Genomic DNA, 19,394 nt, shown 5'->3' on the forward strand with positions numbered 1-19,394 from the left:
CCTGCAAGGTCAGCACTGAGATAGGGGTCTGGTGGGTGGGGAGCCTCCAGTGGCACTGTTTCCTGGGTGTGCCCCCCCGGGATGCTCAGAGTGGGGGTGTGGGGGGCTCTGGTGCCCTGTACTTCCTTAACATCCCCAGGGCCTTGGCAGCCATTGGGGGCCCAATGGCTCTTCTCCCAGACTTTCTGTGGTAGAGTCATGTCTGCTCTCGATCTGCTACAGGCTGGAGGCCATGCTTGTCCAGCTCTGGGGCTTGGCTGTGGTGGGCCCACAGGTGTGGCAGGGCAGTTCCCTTGGGACTTTGGGTGATGGGGCGAGATCCGGGGGGTGGAATTTGGGACTTAGTTCCAGGCTTGGAGGTTTTCGTCCTTTGACCCCTCCAAAAAACCCACCACCCAACCCAGCTGAATGTGTGTCTGTTTGCTGCCCACAACCAGCTGCTGGGCCTCCTGCTTGGTGGGGAGCCCCTGTCACCTCCGGGACCCCAGCTGCCAGGCTCTTCCTCCTCCTTCATCTCCTCCTGGGCTCCCGCGCCCCCGCGTCTCGTTATAATTGAGCTGTTATGCATAATTCATCGCAGGGCGTGAGCTGGAGCCTTTGTGCTGGGAAGGGGGTTGGACGAGTGGAGCTTTCTCTGCAAGACTTGGCAGGCCCGGGCTTGCCAGCTCCAGGCCCAGCTGCTCCTCCTGCAGGAGAGGGTGGCGGGGAGATGGCGCCTGGGGAGGTTCGTCGCTGGGGACACAACCCCCGTGTTGGGTCAGGCATCCTTGGGGGTGCAAACAGCATGGGCGCCCTGGCTGCTCACCTGGGCCCTGTCGACCTGCTGGTTTCCTCTGAAATGAAACACCTCCGACTCTGCTCTCGGCCAGGGCCTGGGGGGTCACCGGCTCTGAGACACTCAGTTGGTACCTGATTCAGTATTTGGAGGAGTGAGGAGGAGGCAGGAGCCGCCAGGTCCCAGGGGCCCTGATTATGGCGAGTGAATCCACGGTGGGTGCATCTGGGGTTCAGTAGCCCCTTGGTCAGCATCAGGCTGATGTCCTGTACCTTTGGGACCAGATGGGGGCAGCAGGACATGTCTCTCTGCCACTGAGGACCTGTCCGAGTGCCCCCCATGAGCCTATCCTGCCAGCCTGGGTGGATTTCAGGCCAAAAGCAGTTTCTTTGCACCCTTAGCTCTGAGAGGCCCTGTCCGGCCCCTGGGTGGGGGCGGAGCCGACAGCTTCCCGAGGTTCTCCCTCGTCAGGCCACACCCGGTTCATACAGCCTGCCCCGCACCTCACACTGACTTCCAGGGGCCATCACTTCCGACAGATGACACACGGGGTGTTGTTATCTGTGGCACGTGCTGCACGTGTTGCACACGCGTGCACACGCATGGACACACACAGAGGTCTTTGTGTGTCTGAGCGTGGCAGGTGTCTCTGTGAGTCAGGGATGTGGCCTTTGTCCTGGGCACGGGGTCAGGTGATAGGAGGGGTGGGAGGCCCCCTGTGGGTTTGAAGAGAGCATTGGAGGGCATCCCCTGGTCCCCGCCCCACGCAGGGGTGCATCACCTTGGAGGAAGTGGGTTTGGGGCAGCCCCGAGTGTGAGCCTTTCAGAGGGTCACTCGGCGACTGCCGTCCACACGGAGGTGTGGAGATGGCGGGGAGGGTGGTGTGGGAGGAGCCGGGCACTTCCTGTAGCAGATGTGTGGGGGTGAGGGAAGGAGGCCAAGGACACGCAGGATCTGGGGTTGGGACACAGGTGACTGCTCCGTGTTTCTGCTGCTCCCGGCAGTTAGGGCGAGTGTCCCAGCCTGTGGGTCAGGGTCCCAGGCCAGAGGGGTCCCAGGCAGAGCTGCCGGCATCTGCTGGGAACTTCCTTGTCAGACAGAGGCCTGGCCAGGCACACAGGCCTGGTGGTTCTGGGGCTTGGGCTCCTTGTGTCCGTGGCTTGTTGAGGGGAGTCATCCTTCCTGGGGGCTTTGGTGGGTTAGGGCTGCAGGGAGCAATTGTGTCAGGTGAGTCCCCGCCCGGCTGAGAAACCTCTTGCTCAGGCCGGTTCTCTGCCAGCCAGCCAGCCTTCCAGGAACTTGACCACAGTCTCCGGTGCTGCGGCCCCTTTTCCTCTTTCTGCAGCTCTGTCTCAGTGTGGGTGGAGAGGTGTTTTTTCGGGTGAGCCACCCTTGCCTTGCTCCCCTCGCTGGCCAGGGCTCTCAGGAAAGACCTTTTGCTCACCAGCTCCCAAAACAAACACTGGATTTTCAAAACAGCTTTATTGTTGGAGTCCTGGATCTGTTTTAAAGTCCTTGTAACAGTTACCTTCCAGTGACTGAAAGGAAAAGATTCTAACTCCCCCCCCCCCCCCATCCATGTGGTTCTCTGGTTCTAAAAGTGAGGGTTTGTGTGGTTGGGGAGGCCCTGGGATCAGGAGGGACGGTGGCATGAGGGGCGCAAAGACCTCTCAGGGTCGGGATGGATGTCCACTGTCCTCATGGGAACCCATTCCCCGTCTTGGCTCCTGTGATCTCACCCGTGGCCACGCCCCTGAGCAGGTGAGCCTCCCGCCTCCGGAGGCTGCTGGGCTGTGTCTGCCCCCCACCTGCCCCGGGACTCTGCGGGGTGGGGGTAGCTCCCAGATGTAGGCGCCCCCTCCACATTCGAGGCTTCCTTTGTGTTCAGACAGATGGGGGCTGGTGGGCAGTCTCCAGCATGCCCTGACCACCCCAGACTCCAGAAGCTGCAGCCCAGGCATCCCCCTGCATGGAGCCTGGGGAGGGACAGTGCTGAGTGGCCATGAGGGTCAGGCGGTTTCCTCAGAAAGTGGGAAGTGGCAGGAGAGGCACACTTATATTGAAAAGTCAAAGTGACTCTAAAATTGCTGTTTCCACTTTGTTTTGGAGTTTGGGTTTGTGCTGCCTCGGCACCGCAGTAATCAGAAAATAGGTTAATTTCAGCTAAGCATAGTATGAAACGTGAATTATCACGTGGAAAATACTAATAGTGCTCATAAAAATAGCTCCGAGTTTCTAGATCAGGGAGATCTTTAGGAGGGGTCCACGGCGCAGATCCTGGGCTGGTGGGGTGTGGAATCCTGGGCACGAGAGTGAGGCTTCACCTGCAGGGGACGCTTGGTCTGGGTCAGCATCCCCACCGCCACTCTTTAGAGGAGGCCCCAGGGGTGTGGCCATCTGCACGGTGCTGCCCAGACCCTCTGCCCACATGCCCTCCACACTGGCCTCCGTGATGGCTTCTCCTGGATGGGGTGCGAACTGGGTGATCCCCTCCTGGCGGGCGGGGTCTTTGGCCCGAGGTGGTCACTGCGGGCTTCCCCAGACTGATAGGACAGGTGTTGATTCCCCTTTATCTCGGCCCCTGGGACTTGGGTGTCTCCTCCAGAGCTCAGCTCCGCATCAGCGTGATGCCATGTCACCTCTCTGATGGTCAGAGTGTGTGTGAGGGGTTCTGGGTCTCTCCACGAAGGAAGGGGCTGAGAGGTGGCACAGCGGGTGCCCCTCCCGCTCAGGGCTCAAGGCTTCGTGGCTGGGCCCACGTGACAGCGATGCTCACCCGAAGAAAATCGAGAGGGCCTGACACTGTCTGCTGGACATTTCCATGAATAGTTCTGTTTTCACCTGTGCTGTTGGCTGTTTTTCTCTGACCACACACTGAATGACGGGACAATGACAGGCCCTCTGTGCTCGGTCATAGAGAACCTCCTCCCAGCACTGCTGCTGGCCTGGCCTTGGGCTCTCCCTGCTGGGCGGCCGTCATGTACACACACCTGCCCTCGCGCACCTGTCCTTGCTCTGGGGGGTGAAACCCACTTGGCTCTGTCCCCGGGCTGGGCAGTCTCAGGAGGTTGATGTGAAAAGTCCCTCCTCCAGGAATCTGGGGGGCTTGAGCTCTTGCTGGACCTTCCTTCTCAGTCCACAGTGGCTTTCTGACTGGAAACCGCTTCACCATCCAGTCCCACGTTGAATCTGCCCACTGGGAAAAAAGCTGCCTCTGAATTGGAAAATAGATATGTGTGTTAAGATTCATCTGACGCCCGTAACGTTGAAAATGCTCCAGCCTGGCTGGGTGGCTCAGTTGGTTGGAGTGTCCTCATGTACGTCAGAAGGTTGCAGGTTCAGTTCCCAGTTGGGGTGCATGCAGGAGGCAGCCAGTCTATGTTTCTCTCTCATATCGATGTTTCTCTCTTCTCCCTTCCTCTCGCTGAAGTCGATTTTTTAAAAAAGAGGGAAAAATGCATTTTACTTGGGTGCATTTTGCCAGTTTGTAAGAATGTTCCATCACCTGCTGGCTCTGAGGCCTGGGTGTGAGCTGCAGGCTGGTTCTCACTGCTGGGGTGTCCCTGGTCTGGGGTGCAGACTGGTTCTCACTGCTGTGGGGTTCCTAGGTCTGGGGTACAGACTGGTTCTCTCTGCTCGGGGTGCGGGTGAGTTCTCACTGCTGGGGGTGTCCCTGGGTCTGGAGGTGGGGCTGCTGTCTCTTGAGTGGTTCATAAAATGCTGATGGGACCACAGGTGATGCCAGTCACATTTTCGAAATGCTCTGCCCCTGGGGGTAGCTTCAGGTTCCAGGGCTGGGAGGTGTGCGGCCAGGTCACTGAGAGGGAACCTGGATGGTCAGGCACTGAGGGTGGGGGACAGAGTGAGGAGCGGCAGAGCATAGATGCTCGTCCAGTTATTTGAGATGTCTTGGGTCTAGTGAAGGGGCCCAGCACGGTTCCCCTTGGCCCGTGGTTGTGTGTGATGGTCTCGTGCCATCTGCCCACCTGCGAATTGGTGCCAGGTGTGAGAGCCAACTGGACTGGGCCTTCTCCTGAGTCCCCTCACAGGACCCTGGCCCGGGCCATGTTGTCTACCGGGGTGGACTCGGCTCCATTGTCAGCCCTAACCAACATAGGGTGCCTATCCCTCGCCTGGCAGGAAGCAGCCTCCAGGAGCTGGGTCCCCGTGTCTCCCCCAGTCCCACTGCTTGTCCCCTTCCTGGGAGCCACCTGTACTCCTGGTGGCTCAGGCCCCCGCCCGCCAGCCCACCTCCTGACTCAGTGGAGCAGGTTGGGGTGTGTACCCGGCCCAGCCTCACCCTCCATAGACTCCTTGCTGCCACAGCTTAGTCCAGGATGGGCTGTGTGTCCTGAGCGCTGTGGGATCCATCCCCTGGTCATGAGGATCAGGACGCTCCCTGCCCTCTGACCAGGGCGTCCTTTCCCTGGTGGTCTGTGTGGGAGCCTGATCTCTGGGGTGAAGCCATGTGGTGCCTCGGTGCTGGTGTTGGAGAACCTGTAGGTTGTGGCTCAAAGATGTGTGTGGGTCGTGGCCTGGAGGCCACGGTGCCCCAGGGCTGGTTTGCTTGTGGCATTTCTCCTCGTGGCGGCTTCTCTGGCCTTTGCTGAGCTGACAGTGAGTTGGGAAACCACTGACCTCGGCGGTTTGGTTTTCAACCAACAATTCATTTCACTTTTTTAAAATAGGTTTTTTTATAAGAGCTTTATTGAGATAATTTGCATAAAATTCACCCTTTCCAGTCTCGGCAACTGTCACCATTGCTTAATTTTAGAACGTTTTCTTTCATCCGTCCAAATAAACACCCGGTACCTGGTAGCTCTCACTCCCCAGCACCAAGCACCCACTTCCTGTCTGGATGTGCCTGTTCTGGGCCTTCCACATGAATGGACTCACCCACCATGGCCTCTGTGCCGGCTTCTCCCTGAGCAGTGTTCTCGGGGTTCCTCCGGTTGTAGGGAGTGTCTGTGCCTCACTCCTGACTCGGCCAAGTGACACATGTGGACAGACCACTGCTGGTGGACATCGGGCAGTTCCCACGTGTGGTCTGTTGTGAACAGTGCTGCCACGAGCACTCACGTGCAGGTGTTTGTGTGGATGTTTGCTTTCCACAGTTGGGAGTTCGTGCCAGGAGTGGTTGTCGGATCATGTGGGGAGTCTATGTTTCACTTGGGGGACCCGCACACTATCACAAAGTGGCATGTCCCCTTCCTCCAGCAATGTGGGTGGAGTCTAACCCTCCACATCGTCACCAGACTCCCACTGTCTCCCGGTGAGCGAGCGAGGCTCCCCGCTGTGCTCTTCAGTTCAGCTCTGGGGGAACTGTAGTTCCCCGTGCGATTGTCAGAAGTGACAGAGACCTTCCCCGAGTGCTGCATCTAAGTCCTCCGAGGGTTCCAGTTCCTGTGGATATGCACTGAGCAGCGGGATCACCGGGCCATGTGGTCACCAGTGTTCCCACAGCAGCTGCATGTGCCACATTCCCGCCAACAGTGAGCAGGCTCCCGGTGTCCCCGTGCTCTCCAGCGCTTGCTGTTTCCTGTGGGCTTGGCCGTTGCCCTCCTTGTAGGAGGTTTGACTTTCGTTTCCTTGGTGACCTGTGATGCTGCTTGTTGGCCACATGTGTGATTTGTTTGAAGAAATGTCTGTCTGAGTCCTTGCCCTTTTTTCAGGTGTTTCCGTGTGTGCTGACTTGCTGTTCCTTTGGTGTTCTGGTCACAGACCTCTTGTCAGATAGTCTAATCTGCAGTTACTTTCTCCCTTTCCGTGGGATGGGTTGTCTCTCTCTTTCGTGATGGTGTCCTTTGCAGTGTAGAAGTTTCTGGCTTTGATGACCCCCCTCAGTTCTTTTTTATCTTCTGTTCCTTGTGCTTCAGTATCAGCTAAGCAATTTGTTTCCTCGGGGGTGGGGAGGCATCTTAGCCCCTTCAGCAGAAACCTTCACACCTCACCTGACTCCAGGCACTTGGGCTTCTCTGGCTTCTGTCGTAGAGAAGTTGCACAGAACCACCTGGGAAGGTGAGGCTCGGGGTGTCTCCTTTTAAGGATCCACCTTTCAGCCATGTAGGAACTGAGGTGATAGTAGTGGAGGTGCTGTCAGTGAGGGTCTGTTCAGAGCGGCCCTCAGGATGTCAGCGCAGGCAGGTTCTCAGGGCTGTGGGTGATCCTGCTGCTTCTGCCACGCTGGCCTCCAGGGTTGTGCCCTGTGGGAGTGATGTTGCTGCTTCCTGTGCAGAACAGGGCTCAGTCTCCCCATGTCTCACTCAGTACTCCCAGAAACCCGTCCACTGCAGCCAGGACGGCTGGGATGCTCTCCCCAGCCAGCTCCCAGCACAGCCTGCCCGTGAATTGGATGGGGAACTCTGTCCCCATTGTCTGACTTTGTGCCCACAATGCTGTGTAGATGCCTTGCAGGTGCTCTCAGTCACACTTGAGACTGGCTCCTTTCCACAGCCTGCTCCCCTTCTGTGGGTTGAGACCTGGTGGGAGGGGGTGATAGAAAGGATGCTGGGGGTGATGGAGAGGGTGGTAGAGGGGGGAGGGGATGCTGGAGCAGGAACAGGAAGGGTGATGGAGGGATGCAGGGCAGGTGGGCTCCACAGCATAGCACGTGCATTTGGGTACACCCATCTCTATGTGAGCTTCCCATGGGCGGTCCCTGCTTGCTTGGGGAAGTACGTGCTTGCGGAAGTACGTGCTTGCACCCTTGAGGTTGGGGTCCCTCTCTCTCCGGGTGGCAGAGTGGGGGCCCAAGCCCATCTTCCTCCAGCACCGACACCTCCTCCCTATGTGGCCGGACTCGGCCAGTGCTCGCAGCCGCACCGAACCACCAGCTGCAGCCCCCGGTGGGGGAGGGCCCAGGCGCCCCTGGGTGATGGGTTCAAGTGCTCTGTGTCTGCACACTGGCCTGGACAGGAAGCTTCCTTCACCCTGAAGGTGCACCCCGCACACCCAGCTGAGCGTAGGGGGCTGGGCTGATGAGTGCCACGAGGTGTCTGACACCTTCAGCAGTCTCCCTGAGGTTTCTCGGAATTGGTGCCTGTGGCTTTACTCTTGGTGAGAACCTGACTTGTTTCCTTCCTGTGTCCTATCTGCTCAGACAGGAAGCCCCACCCATGCCACGGAACACCACCCCCCCGCTGTCTGTGCTCAGGTGGGAGGTGTCTGCACAGTGCAGGCAGAGATCTCCCGCCAGCTGGCACCCTCGCTGGAGTTCATCTCCCCTAAAAGGCAACGCTGAGTGGGTCTTTCCTGAATGATTGTCTTTGTGTCTGCGCAGACTGTCCAGGGGTGTCTGTGGTTTACCTCTGAGACATCTCCCAGGAGCTGGATTCGCACCTGACTCAGCTGCCCTGTGCCGCCCTGGACTGACCTCCTGGCCCCAGGTGTCCAGGGTCATTGTCTTCCCTGGGGCTGCAGGACTGCCTGCTTTCCTGGAGTGAAATTTGGGAATGAGGCTTCCTGGCCCTCCCCCCTCCACTTGTCCCCTGAGCTGAGAGGGGCTGCAGGACTCATGGCTGTCCTGGGTGTGGTGCGGGCCATTCGCGCACACACACATGCACACACATGCTGGCTCACTCGGTCGGGCTGGACGGGACCTTCCCCTGGAGCCCTCGGTCCAGGGCCCCCTGTCTGGGGTCCAGCCTGTCCCATGTCTCCTGTTTCCCAGTGACAACCGTGGTGAGCAGTGCCAACTGACCACTTGCCTCCCCCCACCCCCCAGGGGAGTCCCTGCCCTCTCAGGGCCAGTTTGGTGATACAATACTTCCTCCAAGTGCCCCAGGAGGTGGGAGGAGCCCCACATCTGCCCTCTCCTCCTGAGGTCAGACTGGGAGAGTGACTGGGCATTGTCCCAGCAGCTCCTCTCCCTAGGTGAGTGGTTGTGTGCTGGCCCATGGTGTGGACCCAGGCACAGCTGCCCTGGTGCCCACATCGCCTCTTGGACATGGCCAGGCCCCTTGTACATTGGGGGAGGCACTCTACATTTTCCAAAGACAGTTGTGTTTTCCTGAAAGAGACCCTGGACCCCCAGCATCATAGAGCTCAGCTTACCTGTACACGGTGTCCTCTGTGTTGAGAAGTTTCCTTGGAGGCCTTGTTGCTGTGGCCTTTTACCTGCACCCTCCCACCTTGTATCATCCTCGAGCCCAGAAGCAGTCTTTGAAGTCAGTTCTAGTTGGTGAAGTGCAAACTCTCGGGGAGCCGTGTGACACCCCTGGAAAGCTTTGGGTGCCTGACAGAGGGCCCCATGCTCAGCCAGGGAGCCTGTGCCTGGGGCCTTCCCAGACAGGCCCCTAGGCACAGGGAGGCAGGGGCTGTTCCGAGTTGCTGCGCATGCTCAGTGCTGTGGTGAGTCCCGCTGAGGTCCTCTGCCATTGTGGGGTGAGGTTGTGGCTCCTGGCCCCACACATGGTTCATCAGTGCCCAGGTGATCCCACACACAGGTCAGGGTCTGCCGCGCTGGGCGAGCCTCATGCACAGCTGGGTCTGCTGGTTGGGGGACCCCTACCCAGGGCATGGATGTCACAAGAGGTGCCAATGGGAACATTTGTATCGCTCACAGGTCTCCTCTGAGCCCCCTGTCTCCATAAGAAAAACAGATGATGCTCCCTCCCAGCACCCCACGTCTTCTGAGAAGGACAAGCAGTCCGGCTGGCTGCGGACCCTTGCCAGCTCCTCCAGCAAGGTTCTGCTCAGGCGGGCGGGGTGGGGTGGGGGCAGAGCCAGGGGCGGGGCCTGGCAGACAAGGGGTGGGGCGGCTTGAGCTCAGCCTCTGACTCTGCCCCTGTCCCCCTCAGAACCTGGGCTGTGTTCACCCGCGCCAGCGCCTCTCCGCCTTCCGACCCTGGTCCCCTGCGGTTTCTACGAGTGACAAAGAGCTCTCCCCACACCTCCCAGCCCTGATTCGAGACAGGTAAGGGCTCACTCTGCTCGGTCAGCAGTCACCGCAGGCCTGGGCATAGTTGGACTCTGCAGCCTGGGTGTCAGGGGTGGTCAGCTCCCTACTGAGCTGACCCGCCAGTGTTTTCAGACAAATGGAATTGAAGCGACCTCAGGTGGCCTGAGTGCCTGGGCAGACAGTGAAGCACCGGGGTGTGTTCCCACCCGCGTGTGGTCTGCATGCATAGACTATTACACACGCTCCCTCATCCCAGCTGCCTGCCACCAAGCCTCCGTGGGCTGTAGCTGTGGGAACAACTGCCTCACGTTTTAATTGTCCTGGGTATCTGTGCCCGTGGCCTATGGGTGATTTCTAGGCTTCACACCCCAACTCCAACTGCCTGGCCATTGCAAGTATTGGTCGTTTTGATGGGCCTCAGGGTGAGCTCATCTAGAACTTTCTGTGGTGTCAGGAGTGGCTGTGGCCCATCCATGACATGGCGGCCAGGATGTGTTTCAGCCTCTGGGGCCCCTGGCTAGTGTCTCCCTCACAGCTTCCATGCTGAGTGCTCGCAGGCGGGCAGCTGGGGTGGGGGTGCGTAGAGTGGGGCCTGGCTGGCGCCTGCAGCCCTGAATGCCCACCTGCCCCTGCAGCTTTTATTCCTACAAGAGCTTTGAGACCGGCGTGGCCCCCAACGTGGCCCTGGCCCCCCCGGCCCAGCAGAAGGTCGTGAGCAGCCCACCATGTGCCACCATTGTCTCCCGGGCCCCCGAGCCCCTCACCACCTGCATCCAGCCGAGGAAGCGGAAGCTGCCGGTGGACATGCCTGGGGCCACAGAGCCCCCGGCACCAGCAGTCGCCCCAGAGGAGGACAAGGACTCAGAGGCCGAGGTGGAGGTGGAGAGCAGAGAGGAGTGTACGTGAGCCTGGCCCTGCTGTTCCCCCAACCAGCCCTTCGGGGGGGCTGGGCGTGAGCTCCCCTGTAACCTGCGCCCGTTTGTTTCCACAGTCACCTCCTCCCTGTCCTCGCTGTCCTCGCCATCCTTTACCTCATCCAGCTCTGCCAAGGACCTGAGCTCCCCCGGTGTGCACGCCCCACCCGCCCCACCCACAGCCCCAGACTCCTCAGCCCCTGCTGACGCCCCAAGTGGGGGGCTGGAGGCGGAGCTGGAGCACCTGCGTCAAGCCCTGGAGGGCGGCTTGGACACCAAGGAGGCCAAAGAGAAGTTCCTGCACGAGGTGGTGAAGATGCGCGTGAAGCAGGAGGAGAAGCTAAGTGCCGCCCTGCAGGCCAAGCGCAGCCTCCACCAGGTGAGCTGCGGGTGGCGCCGGCTGTGCCTCAGGCGGTGGAGGCTGTGCCGTGGTCAGTGAGGAGCCCAGGGCACTGCAGGTGTGACTCCACTGCCCAGCTCAGCTGTCGTCAGCAGGAAGTGGCTCTGAGGGTTGCTTTAAAGCTCTGTGTTCTGAAGGTGGTGCCACCAGGCCTCCGGCAGTAGGCATGCAGGCGCCATGCGGGGTCTCCACCGGCCTGCCTTAGGAAGGAGAGGGGACAGCACATGCACAGATGCTCACACTGCCTCTGCTCCCCCCGCACCGGGTTCTAGATGAGTCTGCAGAAGGGATTGGTTGCTTTCTGATAAAGATAGGGCTGGAGGCTGGAAGCGGTCTGGGCCCCACCTGTGCGTGCGTCACCCCTAGCAGGGCAGATGGGGACCCCCCTGCGGGTCCTTGAGCTCGGCCAGTACTTCCAGCTCGCCTTCTCAGGCTCTGTTGTTTCTTTTGGGAGCTGGGCAGTCTGAAAGCTCCCAGCGCCTGGGGGAGGGCGGGGCCTTCCCAGCAGCTTGGGTGAATTCTCACCTCTGCTGGCGTCTGGCAGCTCGAGGACAGCTTCACACGTGGGCTGCTAGCACAACACAACCCTGTGGTCTCGAGAGCCCCAGGATCTCAAACAAATGTCCTCTCTAAGCACCTCCCCTTAAGTGTATTTCAGGCATTAGGCTCCGGAGGCTCCCCTCCCGGGCCGCGGTTCTGGCTGGAGGTGTGACTTCCCACATGCATATTTATAAGAGTGTTTGCGGGGCTGAGTCACTGATAACCCGCTGGAGCAGGCTCAGGAAGGGGGTTGTCTCCATCTGGCTCCCTGCCACCTGCCGCTGGAGCTGGGTGAACCCCTGGCTGCAGGGGGTGGGGCACAGAGGGACCTCGGGGGAGAGGGCTCGAGGCTCCGCAGCAGCTTCAGAATTCGGCAACCCGCCCTTTCAGACCCCAGGCCGAGTGGGTGCGGCGAGAGCAGAGCCCTGCGCGTGGAATGGAGGGGGAGCTCGGCCTGGGGCCTTGTGGGGCCGGGTCGGGACGCCGGAAGACGGGGGTGCGGAGGCAGCGAGGTCCTGGTGCGGGGCACTGCTGGGGGGCACGGGCGCTGCAGAGCCTCCAGGCGGTGGGTGTGTGGCTGGACGCGCCCGGGACGGCCGGGGGCGGGGGCGGAGCCCGGGGCCCTGACGCTGCGCCCGCCGCCCCAGGAGCTGGAGTTCCTGCGCGTGGCCAAGAAGGAGAAGCTGCGGGAGGCCACGGAGGCGAAGCGCAACCTGCGGAAGGAGATCGAGCGCCTCCGCGCCGAGAACGAGAAGAAGATGAAAGAAGCCAACGAGGCCCGGCTGCGCCTGAAGCGGGAGCTGGAGCAGGCCCGGCAGGTGCGCGTGTGCGACAAGGGCTGCGAGGCCGGCCGCCTGCGCGCCAAGTACTCGGCCCAGGTACGCGGGCGGGCGGGGGTGGGCGGAGGCCCCGGCGCGTCCCGCTCGGCTCCCCTCCGGTCAGCCCGGGCGGCCGGGCGGGCGGGCAGCTGCTGCTCTGCGCCCCTGACGCGCGGGGCCCGGGGCGCTGCTCTGGACCCGCCCCCCAGAGGCTCCCTGGGACGGGGCTCAGGGCTCGGGGCGGGGCGGCTGACGCCGGGTCCGTTTCAGATCGAGGACCTGCAGGTGAAGCTGCAGCACGCGGAGGCCGATCGCGAGCAGCTGCGCGCCGACCTGCTGCGGGAGCGCGAGGCCCGCGAGCACCTGGAGAAGGTGGTGAAGGAGCTGCAGGAGCAGCTGTGGCCGCGGCCGCGCCCCGAGGCCGCGGGCGGCGAGAGCGCCGCCGAGCTGGAGCCCTAGCGGAGCCGCCGCGGTCCCGGGTCGGACGCTGCAGGGAACGGGCGGCGGTCACCCCGCCGGGGCTCCGCGCGGGGGCTGCCCCCTCCCAGCCCAGATAGCACAACGTCTTACTGTGCCTACAACCAAGCGAGTGTTTGGAACCACATACTTTTGGAATCCACTGCAAAATTTTCTACTGGCCAAGTTCACGTGAGCGAGCTGGGCCCCTGCAGCCGGAGCCAAGGCCATCGGTGCGCGGGTGGCTGGGGCCGGCCTCTGCTCGCTGGGACGTTCTAACATTTACACTTTTGTTATAAGCTATTTAAAACCAATAAGACTTGATATTCAGAAAAAAATCAACACCTTTTTTAATGACTAAACTTTTGAAAGCCCCACCAACACACGACGCCATCTGAGGACCCGATAAGGGAGCTGGGGCGGCAACTGCCCCGCCCGCGAAGCCATCGCAGCTCGGTGCGCCCGCGCCCGCGCGAGGACGGGAAGGGTTTTTCTCCAGAGTCTATTTTTTCAGCGACAAGGACCCAGGCCCCTGCGCTGCTCGGGACGAGCGAGGAGCCGCCTGGGCTGACACTGCCGCCTTACCCCGCCCGCCCGGGCTGCCGGGCACCGCCCAGGGCGGCCCTGCCGGGAGGTGACCGAGACTCCGCGCCGCCGACTACAGCGCCCCCGCGCAGCGGGTGGACATCGCTCCTTCGTCCTGGGACTGAGGCTGCAGCATCGGAACAAAACAGCATTATTTCACTTTTTCTCTTTCCTTTTGTTTGTTCATTTAAACGTATATTTAGAACCGCACTTTGTCGAAAATCTTCCCTTCTTTTTATTCCCCAGTTGACTGAGGTTTTTACTTTTCAAACGTCGAGACCGACTTCTAGAGCAGGCCACTTCCTAAGTGCTCGAGCGTTTAGAAACCCCTCTGGTGCTTGGTTGAACAAGGGAATCACAAGACAACGAAATGCAAAAACTGAACTTCGGGGGGTAGTTCTGTGCCTTCCAGCATCTTGTACAGCGAGTCCCGACGCGTCTTTTTACCCCCAGGTATCCGTCTTCAGTAGCGATCGAATCCGCCACTATCGAAATAAGTTCCTTGCATTTATTCCAAATAATCTCGTTTACTCTCAACTGTTTATGCAAATTGTATAAGGTTTTTTATGCCCAAGCTCGAAAACGATTTCCCAGTAGACAAGAGGCGCCACCCACCCGAAAATGATGGTATTTATTTACGTTCGGAAGATCTTACCGGAATTCTTCGCCTGAGCCCGTCCTGACACCGCGGCAGCTGTGCGCAAGGCCGGAGCGGAGACGTGGGTGCCGACACCCTCTGCGGGGTTCGCCCTCGGTTTACTGGGGGCCCAGGTGCTGCTGGACCCCCTTCTGAAGTGCAATGCAAAGGGGACGCCATGTATACGCAGCGTGTGTGGGTTTTGTTTTCCCTTTTGCTTTGTTTTTTGCAGTTATTAACCCGTATGCATGGACTTCTAGCCGCGGCCACCACCCCTCCATGGGCATTATTACCGTGTCGTGTAAAGGGTCAGTTGTTAGGCAACTCTCAGAATGCCGTGTCAGCCTTGTTTTTCTAGAGTTGTGTTTTTTTTCAGTCACTTTTCAAGGGAAACTAAATGGTGTAGTTGGAGCAAAGCTTTACGTGTCGGTGTGCTTCTGTGCGGCCGTGCTGCTCAGCGGTGTGGCCGACCGAGGCCGCCCTGCGCTCGGGCTCTGGAGGGAAGTGACTTCTCCAGGTTGTGCACGAGGGTGCCGCCTGCCCTTGCCCTTTGCACTGTCCCCTCTGGTCCCCTGCACCTCTCTGCTGGCTTTGTCCCCGAATGTCGTCGGAAAGAGCTAGATGTGGGGTGGCATCCTGTCCCACCCAGGCCTGCAGAGCCAGGGGGCGGAAGGTGGGAGGCGAGGCAGTCGGGCGGGCTCCCCTTCACCAGCAGCTCGACTTTCCTGGGCAGCTCCCTAGGTGGGTCCGGCGGGCAGGGGTGTCCACCACCCCCACCCTCGGGTGCAGCTCCCCATGCAGGCCCAGACCCGCTCGGTGTCCTTCCAGAAGGAAAAAAGGGATCGGTCCTGTAGGCTGTTGACTCCCCGTGCGTGACACCCATTGTCCGACGCTTGCGTGTTTAGCTGAGTTGCTCGTGTCTGTGCTGGAAGAGACTCCACGAAGGGAAAACACAACAGCAATAACTCATCCACGGAGCAGCTAACTCACCCGATACTCCGCTTTCGTTCGGAACTGGCCGGGACAGACGCCGCCTGTAAATACTCCCGTTACACTCTGTATCATACGTGTACAGGGGGTTCCCAGAAGCCCTTTTCCTACCCGGTAGCTGTCTCGTTTAGTGGGTGGTTTTAACGGAACAGGCTCCTCTGCCGGGAGGGGCGGGGACACCCTTGCGGGTTTCCCGAGCAGCCCCTGCCCGAGCTCGCCCGCGCCGCCCGGGCGCTGGGTCCAGAGGAAGCTTGTTCTTAAAGTCAGGAGTCACACACGACATTTTTTTCGATTAAGGAAAAAAACACAGCTCTACCTTTGTATCCGCCAGGAGCGTCCGCACCGCCGTCCCTGTGCTCTCCCTCGCTGCTGCTAACGACAATATGACTTACTCTACGATTCGAAAACTATTTTTATGTAATTAATGTATGCGCTCTTGTTTATAAATGCCTGATTTAAAAAGAAAAAGAGAACGCTTGGCATATTTATCTATTCGCTCTGTACCTGCTCGTCCTTTGGCGCCCCTCCCCCAAACATGACCTTGTACAATAAAGGACTTTGAGAGGACACACGGCCGCCATGCTTGGGCCACCCCACAGCCCCTGCTCTCCCCCTCCCCGACTCCCCCTCTTCCCTTCCTTCCGCTCCCCCTTCCCTGGCTGCCATCCCTGCCGGAGCCCAGGGAGGGGAAGGGTCATCTTGTCTGCCGGTCAGATCCATCTGTCCCCCAGGTCACGCTGAGCTGCGGCCCCTGCTGGTGCTAGGGTGTCAGCTGGAGGCCCTGCCAGGGAAGGCTGGGTGTGCACCCCTTCCTGGACCAGCCTCCGTGGGGTCTGTGAGGCCTGGTCCCCCAGAGCACCAGCCCATGTCTTTCATGGGGAGGGGAACAGGGTGTCAGAACCCTCGACCCCAGAGTGTTGCCCTGGGGGAGAAACAGAGGCCCGCTCCATGCCAGCCTGACTTCCCGGGAGGCTTCTCCAGACCTCGCAGACCCCCCTGTGCTGGGGCCTGGGCGCCAGACTTCCTTTGCCCGCCCACATCGGGCTCTCAGCCTGGCCCCAACTCCTCACTAGTTGTCCAGAGAACCAGGTGGTTGGGTGGGAGGACAGGCACAACCCAGCTTAAGACCACTCCCAGGTCCCTGTCCTGCAACCGTGGGGTGTCCCCCCAAACCTGGGCCCAGAAGTGCTGCTGCACACAGATACCCCCCACCAGTGGTCCCCAGGTGTAGGTGGCCTGGCCCAGGTGGCCTGAGAAGGCCCACGCCATGCTAGAGCTGGCCAGGACAGGCTGGGTGGAGGGTGGGAGGACAGTGGGACCCAGGAGAGAGCCCCCACTCACTTGGCTTCTGCTGCTTAGCCCCTACCAAGGCCCAGAACCCAGGACCCCAGCAGCTGAGATGGGCAGAAGACAGGCAGGCTAGGTGGACAGAGGCTGGGCCGCTACCCCCTTCTTGCTGTGCATGGGCCAGGAGCCCTGCCTGGGGCCCTGAGGTGTGGACAGCAAACCCACCTCAATGGGGCACAGCTGAGGCCTGGATACCCTCTGCTCCCAAGAGCATCCCCCCACCACAGCACCCTCCTCAACCCAGGAGTCACCTAGGCCTGGCTCCCTGCCCGGGCAGGGCTGGATACCTGGGCTCTGTCCTTTTTGTGGAGCAAGCACCAGAGGGAGGAGAGGGAGCCAACGCTTGGTGGCCAGACCCTGTGGTCCCTGTTACTGGGCCATGTGGTCCCTCCTGCCTGACCATGGCCTCTGCCTGGGTGTTGGGGCACACCCAGCACTGTCCACCAGGAGGGTCGCCCTCCCCGCTGCCTCCTGGGGTCTCCTGAGTGGGCAGCTGTCCACTGCAACCCATTGGGGTCCTGGGCCCCCTGCAGCCATGGGTGTGAGCCGAGGGGAGTTGTGGGCTGCAGGTGGGCAGCTCAGGCCTGCGCCCACCCAGAAGAGCAGCACGGCCACAGTGATCTCCAGGACTTGTCCAGGACTTATTGTCATCACTGGGCCTCGGTTCCCACCACTGGTGTCCTCACCCCAGGGCCTGCCAGGTGGGTGCCCAGAGCTGCCATGAGGCCCGGTCCGGGCTCTCTACCTGCTGAGGGCCTTTCCTCATCCTCCCCCAGAGCACCTGCCACCAGCACCCAGACCCTTGGGCCCTCCTGGCTCCCACCCTTCACCACTTGAGGTCCAGAGAATCGAAGGGCGGGCCACGGGGCAGGGAGGCGGAGGTGGGGAGGCTGGCCCTGCTGGAGGCCACGGGCAGGCAGTGTGTGGTGTCCATGTGGCCAGTCTGCAGGCCTTGCAGCTGGGCCGATGGCAGCTTCCCGGCTCTGGGCTCAGCTCTCTGAGCCCAGGCTGCCCCGGGCTTCACTTTGGGTATAAACTTACAGCATTAAAAAGACTCTGGCCAGTCCAACTGGTGTGGCTCAGTGGTTGAGCGTTGACCTATGGACCAGGAGGTCACGGGTCGATTCCTGGTCAGGGCACATGCCAGGATTTCGAGCTTGATCCCTAGTAGGAAGCGTGCAGGAGGCAGCCAATCAATGGCTCTCCCGTCATTGATGTTTCTCTCTCTCTCCCTCTCCCTTCCTCTCTTCGAGATAAATAAAACATTTTAAAAAAAGGCTCTGGCCTTCACCATCCCAGGGCAGACAGGATAGGGGTCTCCTGGCATGAGAACCCCCTTCCCAAAGCCATTCTGAGGGGGTCAGGGAGCCCCCTGTGGGTTTAGGGAGAGGTCAGCACAGGAGAAACCCCTCCCTGGTATTCCTGGCAGCCCCTTGCCTCCAGGACAGGGAAGAGGGAAAAGGCTTGGAGAAGGCAGAGCTGGCCCTCCCACCCCCGCTTCTGGGCCACGGCCTCTGCGGGGACCCACAGCCGTCCTGCAGCCTGGTCTCCATGTACCCGTGCTCTGGGGCTCACCTCCCCTTTCCCTGCCGATGCCACTTTCCTCCCACCCCCACCCCCCAGCCTGGAAGTGAGTGAGCCCAGGGCAGAGGGGTTGTTCCTGGGAGCCTCTTGGGATCCCTAGTCTGTCCCTGTCCCCCACCCCAAGCTTTCACTTCTGCCTGTCACCAGCAGCCTGGCCCTCGTCCTCAGCTGTGCCTGCCTGTCTCCTCTTGGGTCTCCGCCCCTCCTCTAGTCTGTGGGCCCCAGGGCCATAGTCTGGCCCCGGGACCCCACCCAGCACCCTGTGGTCAGGGGGCTAACCGCAGGCCGAGAACTGGAACTCAAGCCCTTATCTGGGGCGGCGGATGCCAGGCGTGCCCTCCTGGAAAGAGGAAGCCGCCTGCCCACTCACAGCAACAGCTGCACAGCCCATCCCCGAGCCGGCCCTGTGTGGCCCTCAGCCTGCACCCCACCCACACCCCAGCCTGCCCTGCGCCCCCTCTCCTGCTCTTCTGCCTGTCTTGTCATGGTTACTCCTCTTGCTGGCCAAGAAGAGACAGGCCAGAGGCCCCAAGCACTGGCCTGAGCCTGATCAGGGTGGCTCATGAGTCCCGCGCCCCTCCCCAGGAAGGCCTCAGGGAGCTGGGGCCCCAACCCTGGATGCACTAGGTGAACCTGGGTGACGACCACCTACAGAGAGGGAGGGGTCCATAGGGAAAGTGGGGGCTGGTCCACTCCTCAGGACAGTCTGTGCCCTCAGGTAGGGCTGGGACCCTGCTGTCAGCCCAGCGGGATGTGAAACCGGGGCCTTGGATGGGATCCCAGACCCTCCCCACCGAAGCCACTATGCTCTGGGGCAGCAGCCCTGCACCCTCCTGTCTGCCCCACCCATTGCCAGGCCCTGGAAGGGGTGGGGACAGAACTTTTGGGGCCTGGATGCCCGCCAGCCTCTGCCCCCCATGTATTGATGACGTGCGCCCTGCAGGCCCCATGCACACAGCCATCTGTGCCCAGGCCTGTGCCAGGGGCTGGGGGCTGCGTGGGCTGAGGCTCCCAGCCCTGGAGCAGGTGGCCCCACTGCAGGGGGGTGAGTGGGCAGGTGGAGCCAGCCTGGCTTGTCTTTGGAGCGTCCTGTGCTGGGCAGGTGTCCGGTTGGGCTGGGGTGGGGCGTTCCCGCTCTGTGCCCGGCCTGGCAGCTCTTTTGGGCAGGAAGCTTGGCCCAAGCTTTCTCCCAGGTCCCTCCTGCTGCCACGGAGGTCTGTTCCAGAAACCTCCGGGGACAGGGCACCTTGTGAAGGAGGCAGCTTGAGGTCAGGGCTCAGGTTCCCGTCCCCATGAGGCCCCCCTCAGAGGACACGTGTCAAGGGCCACCTGAGTCCAGGCCCGGGCAGGGTTGAGAAAGAGGGGAGGGCAGGAGAGGTGGCCCTGGTGCCCAGCAACGTCCCCTCGGCACTGAACTGCAGCCCCAGGGACAGGCTGGAGAGGCGGGG

At 61.0% G+C, this 19,394-nt stretch overlaps 1 protein-coding gene across 2 annotated transcripts in view; it reads left to right on the top strand.

The window, feature by feature from the left end:
* Positions 1–15,576, top strand: part of SKI (SKI proto-oncogene) — a 57,107-nt gene extending 41,531 nt beyond the window's left edge. Inside the window, exons 2-7 of one of the 2 annotated variants that reach the window (XM_081146073.1) lie at positions 9,340–9,462; positions 9,575–9,690; positions 10,311–10,573; positions 10,667–10,968; positions 12,177–12,407; positions 12,618–15,576. In XM_081146073.1, coding sequence (XP_081002199.1) covers positions 9,340–9,462; positions 9,575–9,690; positions 10,311–10,573; positions 10,667–10,968; positions 12,177–12,407; positions 12,618–12,806 — 1,224 coding nt within the window. In that variant the 3' untranslated portion in view covers positions 12,807–15,576. The remainder of the gene's footprint in view (positions 1–9,339; positions 9,463–9,574; positions 9,691–10,310; positions 10,574–10,666; positions 10,969–12,176; positions 12,408–12,617) is intronic. The other variant, XM_081146072.1, reaches the window with a different exon arrangement.
* The last annotated feature ends 3,818 nt before the right edge of the window (positions 15,577–19,394 follow it).

Source organism: Miniopterus schreibersii (assembly GCF_964146895.1).
Source record: "Miniopterus schreibersii genome assembly, chromosome: 8".
Lineage (NCBI taxonomy): Eukaryota > Metazoa > Chordata > Mammalia > Chiroptera > Miniopteridae > Miniopterus > Miniopterus schreibersii.